The 18,865-nt window shown below is 39.6% G+C and overlaps 1 protein-coding gene across 20 annotated transcripts in view; it reads right to left on the bottom strand.

Moving 5' to 3' along the window:
- Nucleotides 1-18,865, bottom strand: part of MPDZ (multiple PDZ domain crumbs cell polarity complex component) — a 193,465-nt gene that overhangs the window by 131,430 nt on the left and 43,170 nt on the right. For all 20 annotated transcript variants that reach the window (XM_039910725.1, XM_039910727.1, XM_039910728.1 and 17 more), the window contains 8 exons: nucleotides 16,833-17,030; nucleotides 15,176-15,315; nucleotides 11,952-12,165; nucleotides 9,958-10,086; nucleotides 7,337-7,546; nucleotides 4,127-4,241; nucleotides 2,394-2,482; nucleotides 1,577-1,772 (listed from right to left, as the gene is read on the bottom strand). In XM_039910725.1, the coding sequence (XP_039766659.1) occupies nucleotides 1,577-1,772; nucleotides 2,394-2,482; nucleotides 4,127-4,241; nucleotides 7,337-7,546; nucleotides 9,958-10,086; nucleotides 11,952-12,165; nucleotides 15,176-15,315; nucleotides 16,833-17,030 (1,291 nt within the window). The remainder of the gene's footprint in view (nucleotides 1-1,576; nucleotides 1,773-2,393; nucleotides 2,483-4,126; nucleotides 4,242-7,336; nucleotides 7,547-9,957; nucleotides 10,087-11,951; nucleotides 12,166-15,175; nucleotides 15,316-16,832; nucleotides 17,031-18,865) is intronic.

Below are 18,865 nucleotides of genomic sequence, written 5' to 3'. Positions count from 1 at the left end.
GTTCAATGATTTCATAATAAAACCTCATTCTTTTTATCCTCTGGAAGTTTAAATTTTCAGAAAGCATATGGCACAATCCTAAAATGTTCATATACTCATACTGGAAGGAAAAGAACATTGTCTAGCAAAGAACATCTTACACAAGAATTCTTATTATCTTTGGAGAACTTAAAATTTTCAGTTTTATTCCGTGTTCCTTAGTCCTTTAAGACATCTGAGAATCTCAGCATTCTACCCTAAACTTATACTTTGGAATCATATTAGCAAATGTGTTTAAGGAGAGATCAAGAAGTCCCTTCTCCGACGTCACCTAGAGGTTTAATCCTATTGCCAAGAGCAAGTCACTCCTTTTAGTTAACTATATCCCAACACAGTGTGTGGAGGTCGTCTCAGGAAAAATGATGCAGCTAAAATATTCAGATAATTCAGGACAAAAGATATCTCAGGAAAATATTTCCTAAATAAGGGAATAAGTTATTTCCTAAATAACTTTGGATGGGGAGGTAGGGAAAGGCTTGAAACAGCTAGATAATGAAGGATGAGGAGCATTATGGGGAGTGAATTGATTTATAAACCTGGGCTCCCTATAGATTTCAAATAGCTGATGAATGAATGAATGAATGAATAAAGTGAAGTTGCAAAAAGGCAGGCTAATCTGTCAAAGGCCAAAAAGACTCAGAGGTACAGTCAGGGACAGAAATAAAGCCGCCCAACTTTTCCAATCATGGGCCAAGTGATTTTTATACACTTTCAAGTCCAGTTTAAAGATACCCTTCATAATACTTCAACTAGGGTTGATCTAAGGGTTCTGGGAACTTGAAGCAAGGATGGAATTGGTGATGGGGCAGGTAGGGGGTTTTGGAGGAGCTGAAGTTCCTTTACATCTGCTACTCTCCCACCTAACTCCAAAGCCATGGTAGGTACCAGCTGGATCCGAGCTGACTAGCGCAGCACATCTTTAACTCGGATCCAGAAAGGAGAGTAGCATTGTCCTGGGTAATCACTAGACCCATTGTAACCCACACTGGTCCTTTAGAGTAACTGGTTCCTAAGAAAACCTGGACATGTGGGGTGCAGATCAGCTGCTCCATTGGAAAAGTGTTAATCCAGTCCAGACTTCACCATCTATCCTATTTATCTCCATTTCCTTTGTGTAGGTATGAGTAGGCAAAAAATTGTAGTATCCATAGTATTTGTTAAGTATTTACTATGTTCCAGGCATTTCAATAGTTCTAGTATTTATAGTATTTATTGTTTACTAAGTTTCAGCGCTGGGGTGGACACAAGCAGATTGAGTCAGATTGAGTTTGACAGAGTACCTGTCCCACATGGGGCTAACAGTCTCTACCCCCATTTTACAGATGAGGTAACTGAGGCACAGAGAAGTTAAGTGACTTGCCCAAGGTCACAAAGCAGACAAGTGGCAAAGCCAAGAATAAAACCCAAGTCCTTCTGACTTCCAGGCCCATGCTCTATCCATTAGGCCATGCTGCTTCTTGTGCTTTCATTTGGCATCTCTGTATTAGGAGAAAACCATCAGGAAATGTTACTTTAGAACAAAACTGGTTTGAGTTACCTTTGGCTACATTTGTTTCCAGCGAAGAAAAAACCACATCTTTCGCAGCGGTTGCAGTTCCGTCCTTCTCTGACTGTCTGTGGGCCTCTTGTTTAGGTCCTCGCCTCACCAAAGTAAGCCTAACAGTTTGTCCTGTCTGCCGTAAAACCTCAACTGCTTGCTGATTGGTGTATCCCTGAAGATTTGTGCCATCCACCTGAAGGTGTTATATGGTATGTTTACCATTAAACTAAAATATTTCAATTTTTATATATCTAGGCATTTACCTTCCCACTTCTCCCTCTCATACAAAACCTTCAGACTCATAACTGCTTTCTTCTAATCAATTTTAAAAAGAGCAAAGTAATCTACCTTACACATTTGAAGACTTTTAAATCTTTTCAGTTTACTGGCATTGATAGTAGAAACCAAATCTTATGCAGTATTAAAAGCAGCTTGTGAGATGGTGAGGTAGTTTGCCACACAACTCCGTACAAGCTTCTTTTATCTTGGACAATTAGTGGACAACCAAGTCAAAACCAAGAACATAAAAATACTAGCTTTTAAGAAGCAAAATAGGAAACTTACATAGGCATATGTAATCTTACAGCATGACCTCACAAACAGAAAAGGCAGCATTTTTACTTTTTGAATCAATATAAATAATGGCATGTAATCTTTTTAATTACTGGTCAGTTTTGGTCATTGCTAGGAGAAATTTTTTAACAACCCAAAAACACAGCAATAAAAACACTGAAAATGAATACAGGGTCTTCCATTTATTCCACATCTTCACATGTAGAAACAAAATCTCAAAAAGGAATATGTGCCTACTTACTGCTATAATTTGGTCACCGATGTGGATCCTTCCATCATGTTCAACAGCACTACTTTTAGTAATGCTCTTTACAAATATACCTGAAGGTTCTGTAATTTTTTGAAAAAAGAAAAAAGAAAAAACATCACTGGTGGAAACTTTTCCCATTTCTATTCACTGAAATTTTAATATGTTTCCACTTGGGTTGTGACTACTCAAATGTTTCAAGCAAAAAAATCTCCTGCCACTACGTTAAAAAAAAGTTATTTTTGTTTAACATATCTAATAGTAATCAAATTCCTGAACTAGTTACTTAAATTTCTATTTTACTTCTCCGTGGCCAGCAAAGTCACTATCCCTTAAAACTGTGACTACTTTATTTTAATGAGATGTAAATGGATGGAGAGTTGGTGAAAATGTCTCTGGTCAAACTAAAACCTTGATGGAAGACAGTTTAAACATAAATAAAAGAGTTTTCCAGAGTCAGTAGTCATGCATAGATTTCTGATCACGTGACCCACTACTAAAAAAATCCTAGATGGTACTGCGGTTAGAGTCATCACACAAATCCTGCTTGATTGAGCAATCAACAATTAATGGGATGTACTTAAATAAAGGTTAAATTAGCTAAAAATCTGCCTTGGGAGTGAAGTTCAGATTGCTTGGAGGAATGAAAGATTCAATTCTGTGTTGAACCATCCACCATGGCAAGATGGGGATGCCAGGAGAGCCTAGACTGATCACCTGAATAAAAATATTCTGAAGCAATATATCTGTAGTAAGCAGATATATTCCTTGCCCAAGACACTGCTTTCCAAATATTCAACTGAAAGAGATGCCCAGTGAAAGATTTACAGTATGGCATTCATATCCCTTGGTTCCAAAAAATCCCTCGCCAAAGTTGTTTTGACCAATGAAGCAGAGATAGATGGGAAATAACCTCTCCCCCGCCCCTTCCTCTACCCACTTTTACGCCAGGTTGTATGTTTGCTTGAATTATCTAAATGATTGCCTCAACTCTCTACTTCGCAGTGTCATACCAAGCAGAAACAAACTAACCTCACCTGTAGCCAAATTTTACAGGTTATTTTGTCTAAATTAACAATAATAATTGAGGCATTTGTTACACACTTACTATGTATCAAGCACTGTACTCAGTACTGGGTAGATACAAGGTAATCAAGTCCCATTTGGGGCTCACAGTCTAAGTTGAAGGGAGAACAGGTACTGAATACCATTTCACAGACGAGGGAACTAAGGCCTCAGTACTGGGTAGATACAAGATTATCAAGTCCATTTGGGGCTCATAGTCTAAGTTGAAGGGAGAACAGGTACTGAATCCCCATTTTACAGATGAGGGAACTAAGGCATAGAGAAGTGAAGTGACTTGCCCGAGATCAATCAAATCAATCAATGGCATTTATTAAGCATTTACTGTGTGTAGAGCACTGCAGTATGCAGATATATTCCTTGCCCAAAACAAGCTTACAGTCTAGAGGTCACACAGCAAACAAGTGGTGGAGTCTTCATTAGAACCCAGGTCCTCTGACTCCCAGGCCTTGCTCTTTCCACTAGGCCACCCAGTTTCCATATATATTAACACATAAATATATTTTATGTATATATTAACACTTTCATTTGATATACACGAATATTTTAAAAGCTTCTAGTTCCCATGAGACCGCTTAAGCTACAAAAAACATGGCAAATAGCATACAAAAGCTAAATTATAAACATTTAATATTAAACATTACCTGAATGTTTGTCTCCAATGTAGCCAGCAATAGTTATTCCTAATCCCTGGATATTTTTGGTGAGCTCCACATCAAATTTCTCACCCTCTCCATTTTTCTCGTTAGGAACCTCCACCTATATATTTTTTTAAGTCCAGACAAAAAACAAATCTTCAAGAAGCACAACCTAACACAAAGACTGCAGCCCACAGAACAGAACAGAGAAGCAGCATGGCTCAGTGAAAAGAGCACGGGCTTTGGAGTCAGAGGTCATGGGTTCAAATCCCGGCTAGGCCACTTGTCAGCTGTGTGACTTTGGGCAAGTCACTTAACTTCTCGGTGCCTCAGTTACCTCATCTGTAAAATGGGGATTAAGACTGTGAGCCCCACGTGGGACAACCTGATTCCCCTGTGTCTACCCCAGCGCTTAGAACAGTGCTCGGCACATAGTAAGCGCTTAACAAATACCAACATTATTATTATTATTATACCATCCTTATGTAAAAATAATGCCATAAACACATATAATGTGCAAGTCAAGGGGGCAACCATATGTTCTTCCAAGCACCCTACTGCAACTCTCCGGGACAGAATCCTGGACTATATGGAGCATAAGTCTTACCCCATAATAGTATTTTTTTAATGGCATTTGTTTAGCCTTTATGTGCCAGGCACTCTACTAAGCTTTGGAGCAGAAACAAACTAGTCAGGACGGACACAGTCCCTGTCCCACATCAGGTTCACAGTCTTAATCCACATTTTACAGATGAAGCAACTGAGGCCCAGAGAAGTGAAGTGACTTAATAATAATAATAATAATAATGGTATTCTTTAAGCACTTACTATGTGCCAAGCACTGTTCTATGTGCTGGAGTAGTTACAAGGTTGGACACAGAACCTTTGTCCCACATGGGGCTCACAGTCTTAATCGTCATTTTACAGATGAGGTAACTGAGGCATGGAGAAGTGAAGTTGCTCAATTTCACCCAGCAGACAAGTGCTAGAGCCAGGATTGGAACCCAGGTCCTTCTGACTCCCATGCTCGTGCTCTATCCACTAGGCCACAATGCTTCTCATTATGATTTCTTAGATTTTACTATCATTTTACTACTATAATTAAAAGAAACTTGGGCCCAACATCCCTTTTTCATCTAAGATCCAGAGCTCATCAATACTAGCTCAGTTCAATCTATTAAATAAGTCCTCACTGAAAAATGGAATAATTAAGAGCTAATACATTTAACATTAGCCAATAGATGCAGTGGTCAATGCAACTCAAGTTGGTAAGACTGTTAAGCTTCAGCAGATCTGAACGTTGTGCCCAGGCTCAGGATGGGTAATGTAAACCTCAATGCCTTTAATTTACCAGGGCAAAGTTCAGATCACATGCTATCTGACCTGTATTTAGATTGATTTTGGGGTTTTTTCCCCAGATGAAGTCAAATCCTTACTATGAGACACTAACACTTAGGCTCAATAGACCGCAATGGCATGGAAAGCTTGATTTTTTTTTGTCTTTACACATAATTTCCTCTGAAAACTTAGCAAAAGTTTAGCATTTAGACAATTAGAAGAAAATGACAGGATGAAATCTGGTTCAGTTGAAACAAATGTGCTTGCTATTTTTAATAAATCTTCTGCAAGTGCTATTTTAGAGAGTGGCAATTTGACTATCAGATGATTTCAAAAGACACACAATCTCCAAAAATGATGATACACACAAAATAGATTTTTAGGCTTTCATTACATCAAGTGGTTTTGGACAAAATCCACTTATTTATTGCTGAATACAATGTTCTGTTTACCACAGAAAAATGCCCTTTAAATGCTTCCCCAAACAATATTTCTTTTGTTGCAAAAAAATAGCAACAAAACGTATCCTTTAATCATCAGACTCATGGAAAATTTTAGGTTTCCTAGTAACAATGATCCAAATATTTTAATGGCAAGAGGGAGGGAAAAGTCTTAATTTTAAAAGAATAAATTTCACCAGGTTAAATAAGTGTATGGATCACTTACATGTGCTACCCCATTTAAACTGGGTGTTTTTTTCTGCTCAGAAAATCAGATATAATTTAAAAAAAAACCATTGCTTCTCAACAACAGTGTTGATATTGCTAAAAGTTCTGTAACAAGGAAGTTTCTGAAATGTTCAGATTTCAGGAGTCTTCATAACTACTTTCAGAACTTTTTTTCATACAAATCAACAGATAAAGATGGTTGTGAGCAAATGACCAGAACTAGCAATTTCAACAAGAATATAATGTTCTTTCTTTAATGTTTGTTTCTAAACTTTTTCCAACATCATAATGATACCCTGAATTAACACAGCCCTAATTCAGAATGGACTCCCCTTCTGTCTGTGAAATATTAGAGGAAAAACCAATAGGCCTTGGGAACAGATTGACTGGGAATAGAAAAGAAGACAAAAGAGTCAAAGATAATGAATGCCAAGATTTGCAAGTTTACTGTTGGCAAAGGTGGTGACGTTTTGATTGCAATGGGATCATAGGGAAGAGGAGGTTTAGAAGGAAAGTTGAGTTCAGTTTGGCCACATTAAGTTTCAAGTCCCGACAGGCCATCCAAATAGTGATGTACAGAAAGCAGGAGGAAATATTAGAATGGCAAGCAGGTGGGAAGTCTGAGTTGGAGTGTATTCTTTAGCAGATATCTACATCGATGGTATGTACTAACACCTACAAGGTGCAAAGCCCAAATGCCCAGTACACTGCACGCGAGGGGGGCACTCAATTAATACTACTACTTGTGTTCCTAAGCACTTGAAAGATTAAAACAGAAACAAAACAAATGATCCTTGCTCCAAGCTTACAATTTAATAGCATAGAAGTTGTAGTTGAAAACACACAAACTGATTAGCAACCCCAAGATATACAGATGGCTTAGAGTAATCACTATGGGACCCAGGATTCATCAGCCTTGTATTATACAAATTGCAAAAGTAGGAAACATAGAAGAAGCAGTCAGACACAGAACACTTCAGTTTTCTTTGCATGGACAGGATAGAACCCTAAAATTAGGTTATCCAAACCATGCACAAGGTAAGCTAAAGATAATCTGGTAATTACTAATTAAGTGAATATGCAATATTTATAAAGACGATCTATAGCTATTTCTTCCATGGCAATTTTCCAGGCTAAATATCTCGGAGAGGCCATTGAAATTACACCACTTTTGACTTCAATTTAAATGGAACTGTTTCCACTTATTTACCTGTTTTTCTGGCATGGCTGGAAGTGAAGATGATAATGGGTTGCCTGAGGAAGTTGCTAGTGGTGACTCTTCCATAACACCTCTTGCAATCACCAGTTGCACTCGGTTTCCACATTGCCTGAGAACTTGTGCTACTTGCTCACTGCTCATACCTGTCAAATCGGTATCACCAATTTTCAGGATGTGGTCTCCACTGCATAATCGCCCATGCTGAAGGAAGAAGTGCCTGACTGGTTATACATAACCACACAGTAACAAATAAAATTGCATCATCTCAATAAAGTTACTGAATCATCATATGCTCATCTTGGGAAGATGCAAAAAAAAAAACAAAACCATGTTATCCACATGTAAACTTTGAGAGTGGGATCCAGTTAAATAGAGATAAACTTGAATTAATTAACTGTTGAAGATTACACACTGAAGTTAAAGAAATGTACATAAAAAGAACATGTATTCAGCTTACAATGAATTACTACATTTAATTTCCCAGATTTAGTCCCATTAAGTCATTCAGAAGTAAGTAGGTGATTTGATTTATGTGGCTGGGTTTTCCTACCATATTTGATACGTCATATATCACCAAATCAAAGGAAAGGGTAATGAAAAATAGTCTGCTGCCCACCCAAGGGGTTTACAGCTGCTTTACAGCCAGGTAGTGTCCTGTGCAATATCAGTGCCAACCAGAGATTTGGAGGGGGAAGATGATACTGCCACCTGGAGGTTCTTGAGAAGTGGGGAAATACGGACTGACCTGAATCCCAGGCCCGTGTTCTTTCCACTAGGCTATGCTGCTTCTCAACCTTCATTCATTCATTCAGTCAATAGTATTTATTGAGCGCTTACTATGTGCAGAGCACTGTACTAAGTGCTTGGAATGTACAAATCGGCAACAGATAGAGACAGTCCTTGCCCATTGACGGGCTTACAGTCTAATCAGGAGAGACAGACAGACAAAAACAGTAGCAATAAATAGAATCAAGGGGATGTACATCTCACTAAAACAATAGCAATAAATAGAATCAAGGGGATGTACATCTCATTAACAAAATAAATAGGGTAATAAAAAATATGTACAAATGAGCAGACAAGCACAGTGCTGAGGGATGGTGAAGGGAGGGGGGAGGAACAGAGGGAAAGTGGGGGAAAAGGGGGCTTAGCTGAGGGGAGGTGAAGGGGGGGTGTAGAGAGGCAGCAGAGGGAGTAGAGGGAAAAGGAGAAGCTCAGTCTGGGAAGGCATCTTGGAGAGGTGAGTTCTCAGTAGGGCTTTGAAGAGGGGAAGAGAATTAGTTTGGCGGAGGTGAGGAGGGACGGCATTCCAGGACAGCGGGAGGACGTGGCCCAGGGGTCGATGGCGGGATAGGCGAGAACAGGGGACGGTGAGGAGGTGGGCGGCAGAGGAGCAGAGCCTAAGGGGTGGGCAGTAGAAAGAGAAAAAGGAGGAGAGGTAGGAGGGGGCAAGGGGATGGGAGAGCCTTGAAGCCTAGAGTGAGAGGTTTTTGCTCTAAACACAACAGGCATGCTACTGAATGAGAATCATTAAAAGTCTTTGATGGGCACCCATTATAGCCTGTGGACTGTGATCTTATGGCAAATACACAAGATGTGCATATGACTATGAATTGCTTTGCAGAAACAGCACTAACAGTAAGCCTGAAAATAAATCTAACTTATATACCCACCTACATGAAAAGAATTCTAGCAGCAGTACCAAACTTAAAGTGAGAAAGAAATTGTGCTACCTGGGATTACAGTATACAATACTGCATGGATAGACAAAATGGAAGAAAAGAGACCATAACGGCTTTGGCGAGACTGACAACAGAGCTTAAAGCTTCATACAAATTGAAGATCTGTAAGGCTATAATATTGTTCTATCTTCTGTATAGCTGAGAAACCTAAAACTACCACAAACCTAAAACTACAATGTCACCTACAAACCATACTCCCTATCAATTGAACAGGAAAAGATGACCAACAACAAAGCAATGTACAAGTAACATAACTTCATTAGGGAAGAAGATACAACTAAACTGGATAAACAGCTTCTATAATAAAGTGATAGGGAGCACAAATAATCCAGGAAGGATAGAGTAAACTATATAAAGATAACGAAGTACTGTATCAAACAATATGACATAGCAGTGTGAATATCGGGAGACCATTACAGCAGAGAAACCAACCTGGTGGATGGCAACTGGGACAAAGGTGACTCTCCTAAATCAAAGTCTTTCAAAAATCGGGAATAACAATAGGCTGACTGGAAAACAGAGATAAGACCTGCATGGCGCACACCTAGAGCTGGACAGTAGGAGAACTCTCTTTACATGCACACAGTGTGGAAGGATATTCACCCACAACCACTCACATGGTAAAGATTTCACCATTGGTAGCGTCAAAAATGAAGGACAACAATCCCTCTCTAAATCACCATTGAAAAATGAATATCATGGTTTAGTGTTGAGAACAGGATTTAAAAGCTCTGAAGTCAAAAAGGTGCTTGATGCTTTTTTACGCAAACTCTATCCTTCACTTAAATACAAATAAAACCCGAGGTCTTTGTAAAAGTAATTACCAACAATAAAAGACAGTAACTCGAAAAAAAAGTTCAATGAACCTACCTGGTCAGCCACTCCTCCTGGCAAGATGGTTTTAACTATGACTCCAGTTGATTTTCCTCCCACTATACCAAATCCTAGGCCTGACCCATCATTTACCAGTTCAATGGTCTCCATGTGCTGCCAGTGGATCTGTAAAGAATATCTGTATAAGTTCATAAATAACTAAAAAAGATGGTTGACTGCTAAAATGACATCCCAAATGATATTTGGTGGCAAATGTTTAAAAAAAAAAAAATGCAGCTTTGCCACAGGACCCCAGAGATTTGAAAGACAGCAGCCATCATATTAGTCTTCCAAATGTCCTCTGCTATCAAAAACAGACTATTTGCTTAGGCAGTCTTTTGATGGTCCAGAATGGCACCACTTATGTTCTTTTGTTTTATCCTGCTAGGTTGAAATACTACGATTTCATCAACAAGTTAATAACTTTACTATGTGGTGTGATATTCCTACAAATTATTAAAATAGATATTACTTAATGAGGGATTTCAAAAATATGTTCTAAATTGCTTCTACATTCAAGGGTGTATGCCTTAACAAAATATTCTTTCCAAGAAATCTGATAGCTACCTGTTTGTCTTAAATGGTTTGGATTATTCCTACTAATGGCATCAGAATTATCATGATGACCACTATGGGTTGATAACAGAATGCTAACTGATAGCATTCTACTATTCATTTATTCTATTTAATCATTTTTATTTGCTTGTAAATTTTTAAATCTTCCATTAATTCAAATCATGCTTTTAAAGTCACTAAATTGGATATGAAATGTATTTTTATGCAAATTCTATAAATCTAACCATCGAGACTTCCTAAATTTCCCATACTCATTGGAAACAAGTTTTAATAAGGATTATTATCTTAATTACATCAGTTCACAGTTCCGTGTACAGGAGCTGGGGACAGTTGGGGAAGCAAAAAAAAACCAAAAAAAAACTTTTGCTTGAATTCAAATTTAGCACATCTGTCTGGAAATTTGCCCTATTCCATCTTTCAAGCTCCAATGCACCAGACCTCAGTGGTGGACCCCAACATGGTGGCTTTCTCAGTCCCTTCTCTTCCCAGTGGCCTGTACACCCTAGAAAACAAAGTCAATTGGCTAGAAGGAGGGGCCTTAGAAGAGAAAGCCCAAGGGTCTTTCCTGCCCCCCCTTCCTCCTCTCAAGCCACTGCATGCTCTCCCTCAATCCTGCTGCCCTGTACCTCGACTTTGCAGGCAGAGGGAAAGAGGGTTGACAAGGTCCGCAGAGGTGGGACCCACATGTTGGTGATGTGGTCGGGGAAATGAAGTGGAAAGGGGCATGGGAAGACTAACTGGAATGTGAAATGCTGCAGTGATGGAAAAGGCGCTTGGCATAAAAGGTTTGGGTTAAGGATAGAGCTCATTTTACATAGCTTGACTAGAAAGATGTCTAAGATATAACTTTGGAGGCTCCTACAACAGCAAAATTTGATCCTCTGATGGATAACTAAGTACAAGGGAAGCAGCACGGCATAGTGGATAGATCATGGGAGTCAGAAGGTCATGGGTTCTAATCCCAGCTCCTCCACTTGTCTGCTGTGTGACCTTGGGCAAATCACTTCACTTCTCTGTGCCTCAGTTACCTCATCTGTAAAATGGGGAATTAAGACTGTGAGACAACCTCACTACTTCCCCAGTGCTTAGAACAGTGCTTGGCACATAGTAAGCACTTAACAAATACCATAATTATTATTATTATTACAAACCACAGAACCAACTGATTCATCTGAGGCCGAGTACAGGTTATTTCAGCAAATGCAGGATTTAACCTCCCTTTAGGATAATGTGATTTTCCCAGTCAGGTTAGGTAAGGAGAACAAGAGGAAAAACCCCACATGAGGGGCACAAATAGCCTAAGGTACCAATGATTACAGGCCCATGAGGCAGCCAAATAGACTTAGAAAAATATCCATCTTTCTTTTAATTATGAAGAAAATTAAAATTATGAAGAAAATCTGGTATATACTTACTGGATTGGAGTGAGCTGAAACTGTGCTGGCAGCAGACGGGGAACGAGAAACTATAGGACTGATGAGTTGAGGCAAGGAGCCTCTGGCGATAACTAGTTGGACATTATCTTTTGCCTTTTGAAGGATGCTGATAGCCTGTTGATGTGTAATTGTCTGATCAAGAGGTTGTCCATTAATAGCAAGGATTTGATCCGTTTCCTTTAGCCTTCCATCTCTATCATGGAGGAATAACAGTTAATAACCAAAACATATAGCATCAATGTTTGAAATTAAAAGGTCCTAATTTTTTTTTCTATCCTATTTTCCACACTTTGTGATCATCTCTACCCAGATGGCCCAGTGGCAAGAGCACGGACTTGGGAGTCAGAAGAAGTGGGTTCTAATCCCGGCTCAGCATGGCATACTGGATAGAGCACAGGTCTGGGAGTCAGAAGGTCATGGGTTCTTATCCAGGCTCTGCCACTTGTCTGCTGGGTGACCCTGGGCCAGTTGCTTCACATCTCTGTGCCTCAGTTCCCTCATCTGTAAAATGGGGATTGAAATTGTGAGCCCCACTTGGGACAGGGACTGTGTCTAACCAGATTTGCTTATAACCTCCCTAGTGCTTAGCACAGTGCCTGGCACATAGTAAGCGCTTAACAAATACCACAATTATAATTATCTGCCATTTGACCTTGGGCAGTCACTTTACTTCTCTGTGACTCAGCTACCTCATCCAAAATGGGGATTAAGACTGTGAGCTCTATGCAGGCCAGGGACTGTGTCCAACCTGATTACCCTGTATCTACCCCAGTGCTTAGAACAGTGTTTGGCCTATAGTAAGTGCTTAAATACTATACAATAATATACAAAGTAATTATTACTTTGGCCCCTCTGATAACCAGCTCTGTTTGAAGACAATCTCATGACTACTCTAAAATGGAAGAAATTCTCTTGCCTCTTCTCCCTATTCCTGTTTCACTTTTCACAGTTGTCCATATACTAAATAAGCTCTACCTTAGGTATTCACAATGGTTAACACTAAAGGGAAGCTTCCACTTCTTCTTAACTTTGAGTCTTTAACCTTTTTGTTCCAGTCACTTAATGTATAGAACTGAGTCAATTTTTCAGATGCATCAACCACCAACATTATTACTGCGTAGCTCCATTGGGCCACACTAAGTAAAAAATCTAAGTGGAAGCCACAGACTCTTTAACATGAATGCCGTAACTTTATTATCAACCCAATGAAAGGAAGATTGCTGACTTCCTGTTTTAGATCACGATTCAGCATTGTTTAACTTGCAGCGCAGCTTGTGGAAAAAGCACAAGTCTGGGAGTGAGAGGACCTGAATTCTAATCCTGACTCTGCTACTTTGCTGTGTGATCTTGGGCAAGTCATTTAACTTCTCTGTGTCTCTGTTACCTCATCTGTAAAATGGAGATTAAGATTGGGAGCCCCATGTGAGACAGGGACTGTGTCCAACCTGATTATCTTTTATCTACTCTGTCACAGTTGCAGAAGCTTTTTGATGTGTGCCTTCTGATTAGACTGAGAGGCCACACAATTGGTAGGTCACTTCTGGGATCCTGCTTATCTTTCTGACACTGTGCTGCTCTACTTGGAAGTCCAACTTGCCGGATTGAGGAAGGGACAGTAATGCTATAGATAAATCAGGGTGATGCAGTGGTGTCCACTCAAATCAATCAATGGGATTTATTAAACTCTGAGTGGAGAGCACTGTACTTGGGAGAGTACAACAGAGTTATTAGACCTGATTTTTGCCAGCAAGGCTTCTAACTCTTTAAAGGGGAAGCTTTCCCAATTAATCCAATTTATTGATCAACTGTGAGCAGAACACCATACTAAGAAGTACTAAGGAGATTACAATAGAATCTTTACACATAATTCTTGCTCTCAAGGAGCTTACAGTCTAGTGGGGATGACAAACATTAAAATAAGTTACAGACAGGAAGATATAAGAGGGTGAAGATGATTGCAGGAGTGCTAGAGGGGTGGGTGCATTTTAGTGCTTAAATAGCATGGAATAATAATGATGATGATTATTAATAATAATAATAATATTTGTTAAACACTTACACTTATAAGCATTATACTAAGCACTGGGGTAGAAGGAAGATAACCAGGTCAGGCACAGTCTCTGTCCCATATGGGCCTCATAGTCTAATTAGGGGAGATATCAGGTTTTTAACCCCCATTTATTGATGAGGAAACTAAGGCACAGAGATGTTAAGTGATTTGCCATGGACACACAGCAGGCAAGTGACAGAACTGGGATCAAAATCCAGACCTATACTCTTTCTGCTAGGCCAAGCTGCATAAGCAGTAGATATGAAAGAGATACCGAGGGGAGATGAGATATCAATCAAAGAAAGGCCTCCTGGAACAGATGTAACTTCAGAAGGGTTTCAAAGATGGAATTCCCAACATCTAATGTTGCATCGATATAACAGTCATCCTTAGCTCTTACATATTTATACCTATTCTCAGCCCTTATGAACATATATCTAATTATATAATCTCTTTATTGATTTACTCTATTACCATCCTTATCATTATTCTTTTCACTCTCCTGCCCCACTATTTATAAATACTTAATCCTGCATACTACCCTCAAATTGGCAGAGCCTTGAAAAGAGGGAATACATGCGTTGTTTTCTGATATGCTCACCCAAGTGCTTAGTGCAGTGGTCTGCAATCAATCAATAGTATCTATTGAACATATATTGGGCAAAACACTAAGCATTTGGGAAAGTACATTAGATGAAAAAAAAACCTAACAACCCCTATATTCAAGAGTTACAGTCCAATGGGGAATACCCATACACTTATTTACAAAGGAGTGAGAGCAAATGAAAATAAAGTGTGTTAAGTGCTTATTATTTGTTGTATACAAGTTGGAAATTTTTCACAGTTGATCTATAAAGCTAATGTAGATATGCAGCATGTGTTTACTGCTGCTGTTTTTTACTGCCCAGTTAACTAAAACATCACACTTTAGAAATACACTGTTTTCAAGATTGTATCAACAATAAAATTAGTATTCCTTTAAAGTCTTACTTCATATTGGAAATTTAAGGAAGATGAACTTCAGAAACAGGTTGATGAAATTCCAAGGTTGATACACACTTTTAAAAAATGTCAAAAAATTATCAGGTGTCAAAACAATTCAAATGCGAGGTCATCAAAATAGAGAAAGAAAAGAGCGTATAAGTGATCTTACCTGTGTACCACACTGCCCTCTTGTATTTCTTGCACAAATATTCCCAGTTCACCTCTGTTTTCACTCTTCAATCCCACAACACTAAACCCCAAGCCACCACTCATAGGCTTGACAAGCTCTAGAGTCTCTACATGGCGACCCTATTCAGGAAACAACAATGTCAACAATAAAGTGTCAGAAAAAACAGAGGAAAAACAAATCATCGGCAGGTATGCCAAATGTTTTAACATGATCCTTTGTACCATTTTGAAGGAAAGTGGTTTGTGTTTCGTTGAAGAACACTTTGTCATTTTCTCTATTCTAGAGACTACAATAACTGAAGATCATTTGAAGTGCTCCCTAGATATAGTAGATCTGTCATAACCCTTTAGAATATGACTTGGAAAGAACATGATGGAAGAGAGCCCAGTTCTCTTAACGTGGGCCATGAATACACAGTGTATTCTCATAGTGTATTGTAGCCCTCAGGTCATGCCTTAGGTGTAAGTTGTGCTGTTCATTATACAGTCTAAATAAAGGGTACCCTGTCTCTTATCTCCATTCTCCAGTACCCCTGTAGACCAATTTCAATTCCCTGATTCACTTGGGGCAGGGTCCTGCGATTCCCTTGCACCCCCCTTCACCCCCATTTCTATTCATAAGACTGTGATCCCTCGAGGGATAGGGTCCATATCTAATTCTCACCTATATACTCTTTCCCAGTGCTTTAATACAGTGCTCTGCACACTTAATAAAGACTATTACTACAACACTCCACTTGCGGAACGCCAGGAATTTGATGGGGTAGCTGTTTGGCTACTCCTACTACTGCCAGTGTGGGCAGGTTGGCAAAAAGCCAAAAAATGCGCCAATCCAGAACAAATAACAAGACTGTTCAAAGAGTGAGTCCCAGCAGCACTGGCCTTATGCAGTCCTTGCTTGGGCTTTTGCTCTTCTTCCCCTCCTTTAGGGTTCCCAGAATAGTTTACTTGGCTCTTCTCCAGGTACTATTTCAATTTGATAGAACAAAGCTGATTATATAATCAATTAAATTGAAATAATCTAGATTAAACTCGTTGTGGTCAGGACTCTGTTGTATTATACTCTCCCAAGCACTTAGTACATTGCTCTGCAACAGTAAGTGCTCAATCAATACCACTGATTATGATGGAATTTTCTACCATCTTTGCCAAAAATCCCTATTTCCACTGAAACAATGGGTTGACCAAGTTGGTTTTTTGTTTGTTTTTTTGGACAACTTGGGGTTTTCAAGAATGGAACTATGGTGCTGTGGCAGGAATGCCTCAACATACTAGATTGTAAATCTCCTCCTCTAGGTTGTAAACGCCTTGGGGGTAAGAGTTGTTGTACTCTCTCAAGCACTTAGTATAGTGCTCTGCACATAGTAAGCGCTGAATAGATACCATTGAATGATTCCACAGTAAATCGGTGAAGTTTAAAGTCACAACAAGATATGTCATTTGACCCCAACACATCAATAAACATTATTTGGCAATTTTTTAATCAGCCAAACAGTTTGATCACTTTTCTGTCACATGGATAACTCCATTTTCACTCATACTCCAAAAGTTAAATGCCAATCAGCCTCTGATTACGATATTATAAAATTACACATATAACAAATTATAATTAGTATTAGTCAGGCGTGCTTTCTTACCTGTGACATATTTTCTATCAACTGTTCAAACTCATCACAAGAGGGCCTCCCATTGTTCTGAGGAAGACTGGGGACAACAGATGTCTCTGGGTTGCCATTATTCCGAGCCAGTGAATAGGATTCATTATGGGTGGGACTCACACCAGTTCCAATATGGGATAGTTGTGCTAACTCAGCAGTTGAAGGGGTAGTGTTGACCTAAGGATGACATTCAAAATGCAATACATTTGATTGTTGTATTAATGGACAAAAGTCAATTGTGAACAGATTGTTTAATTGATAAAGTGCATTGACAGCAAAAGGCGGCCTGGCAAATGTTGACATGCTTCTGACTAAAACGTGCCTGTTGCACCAGTGACATTAATCAGAAACCACAGGTCAGATTCTTATCCTTCAGGACTAGCTCCTAATTGCAAAGATCAAAGGCGTGTTGGTAATTATGCCATGAGTTTGGACCCTGTGCATGTGCTGTTTGGGGGTTTTAGCAATTCCTAAGACACAATCAACATTTGTTGTGGGTAGGAAATATCACTGTTTATTGTTGTATTGTACTTTCAATCGTATTTATTGAGCACTTGCTGTGCGCAGAGCTCTGTACTAAGCACTTGGAAAGTACCCCAACCGCTTAGTACAGAGCTCTGCACACAGTAAGCACTCAATAAATACGATTGAATGAAAGAACATTATGTACCATGTATGCAAGGTCCAAAGTCCAAAAGACAGATAGTCATTCACGAATTCCTACCAGCAGATAACTGCATCCTGGAAGCACACATCAAAAAAGACATGCAAATGTCAGCAGGGCAGTATGGACTGACAAGAAGCCTGAAGAAAATCCAAGTAATCAGCCTGCAGTACAGAAAACTCTACATAGGCAACGAGCTAAAAGCTGTCACAGAATTATTTAACCTGACAACACACTAACTATAAAGGACAAGGAAGTAAGAAAATAGTATCCAGAAATCCTCTGGGAGACCATCAGACTGGCAGGAGCAAGGTATTAGCCTCCAGACCAAACTAAGCATGTACAAAGCTGTAGTGCTACCCAAGCTTCACTGGCTGGACACCCCACCAGACACCCCACCCACATCTTATCCAACTCTTTAAAGAGTTCAATCAGTGTCACTTGCAGGCTATACTCAGCATCAAATGATAAAACAGCATAACAAAGAAGGGAAGCAGTGTTGTCCAATGGTTAGCACATGGGCCTGGGAGTCAGAGGACCTGGGTTCCAATCCCAGCTCCATCATTTGGTTAGACTATGAGCCTGTCATTGGGCAGGGATTGTCTCTACCTGTGGCCGAACTGTACATTCCAAGCGCTTAGTAGAGTGCTCTGCACATAGTAAGTGCTCAATAAATACTATTGAATGAATGAATTAATTTGTCTGCTGTGATACTTTGGCGAAGTAACTTTAACTTTCTCATCTGTAAAATGGTACGGAGTGCCTTTAGTTCCAATTTTCTTATGGCATTTTTAAGCGCTTACTATGAGCCAATGACTGCACTAAGCACTAGGTACATACAAGCAGCGTGGCTCAGTGGAAAGAGCTTGTGGCTTGGGAGTCAGAGGTCATGGGTTCTAATCCTGGCTCCACCACTTGTCAGCTGTGTGACTTTGGGCAAGTCGCTTAACTTCTCTGTACCTCAGTTACCTCATTTGTAAAATGGAGATTAAGACTATGAGCCCCACATGGGACAACCTGATCACCTTGTATCCCCCCAGCGTTAGACCAGTGCTTCGCACATAGTAAGCATTTAACAAATATCATCATTATTATTATTATACAGGCTAATCAAGTTGGACGAAGTCAATGTCCCACATGGACTTAATGTCCATTTTCCAGATGAGGTAACTGAGGCACAGAGAAGTTAAGTGACTTGCCCAAGGTCACACAGCAGACAAGTGCAATCTCCTTCTGCTCATGTTCACAGGGGCCTGGGATGGGAACACAAACATTGTGGAGCAAGCAGGGTGTCAGCCCCTCCTGGGAGAAGTGTAATAGCCCCAGGTCCCTTCAGATGAACTTACAC

Source organism: Ornithorhynchus anatinus, chromosome X5, assembly GCF_004115215.2.
Source record: "Ornithorhynchus anatinus isolate Pmale09 chromosome X5, mOrnAna1.pri.v4, whole genome shotgun sequence".
NCBI lineage: Eukaryota > Metazoa > Chordata > Mammalia > Monotremata > Ornithorhynchidae > Ornithorhynchus > Ornithorhynchus anatinus.
The sequence above is the reverse complement of the archived record's forward strand: the minus strand, read 5'-3'. Positions and strand labels throughout refer to the sequence as shown.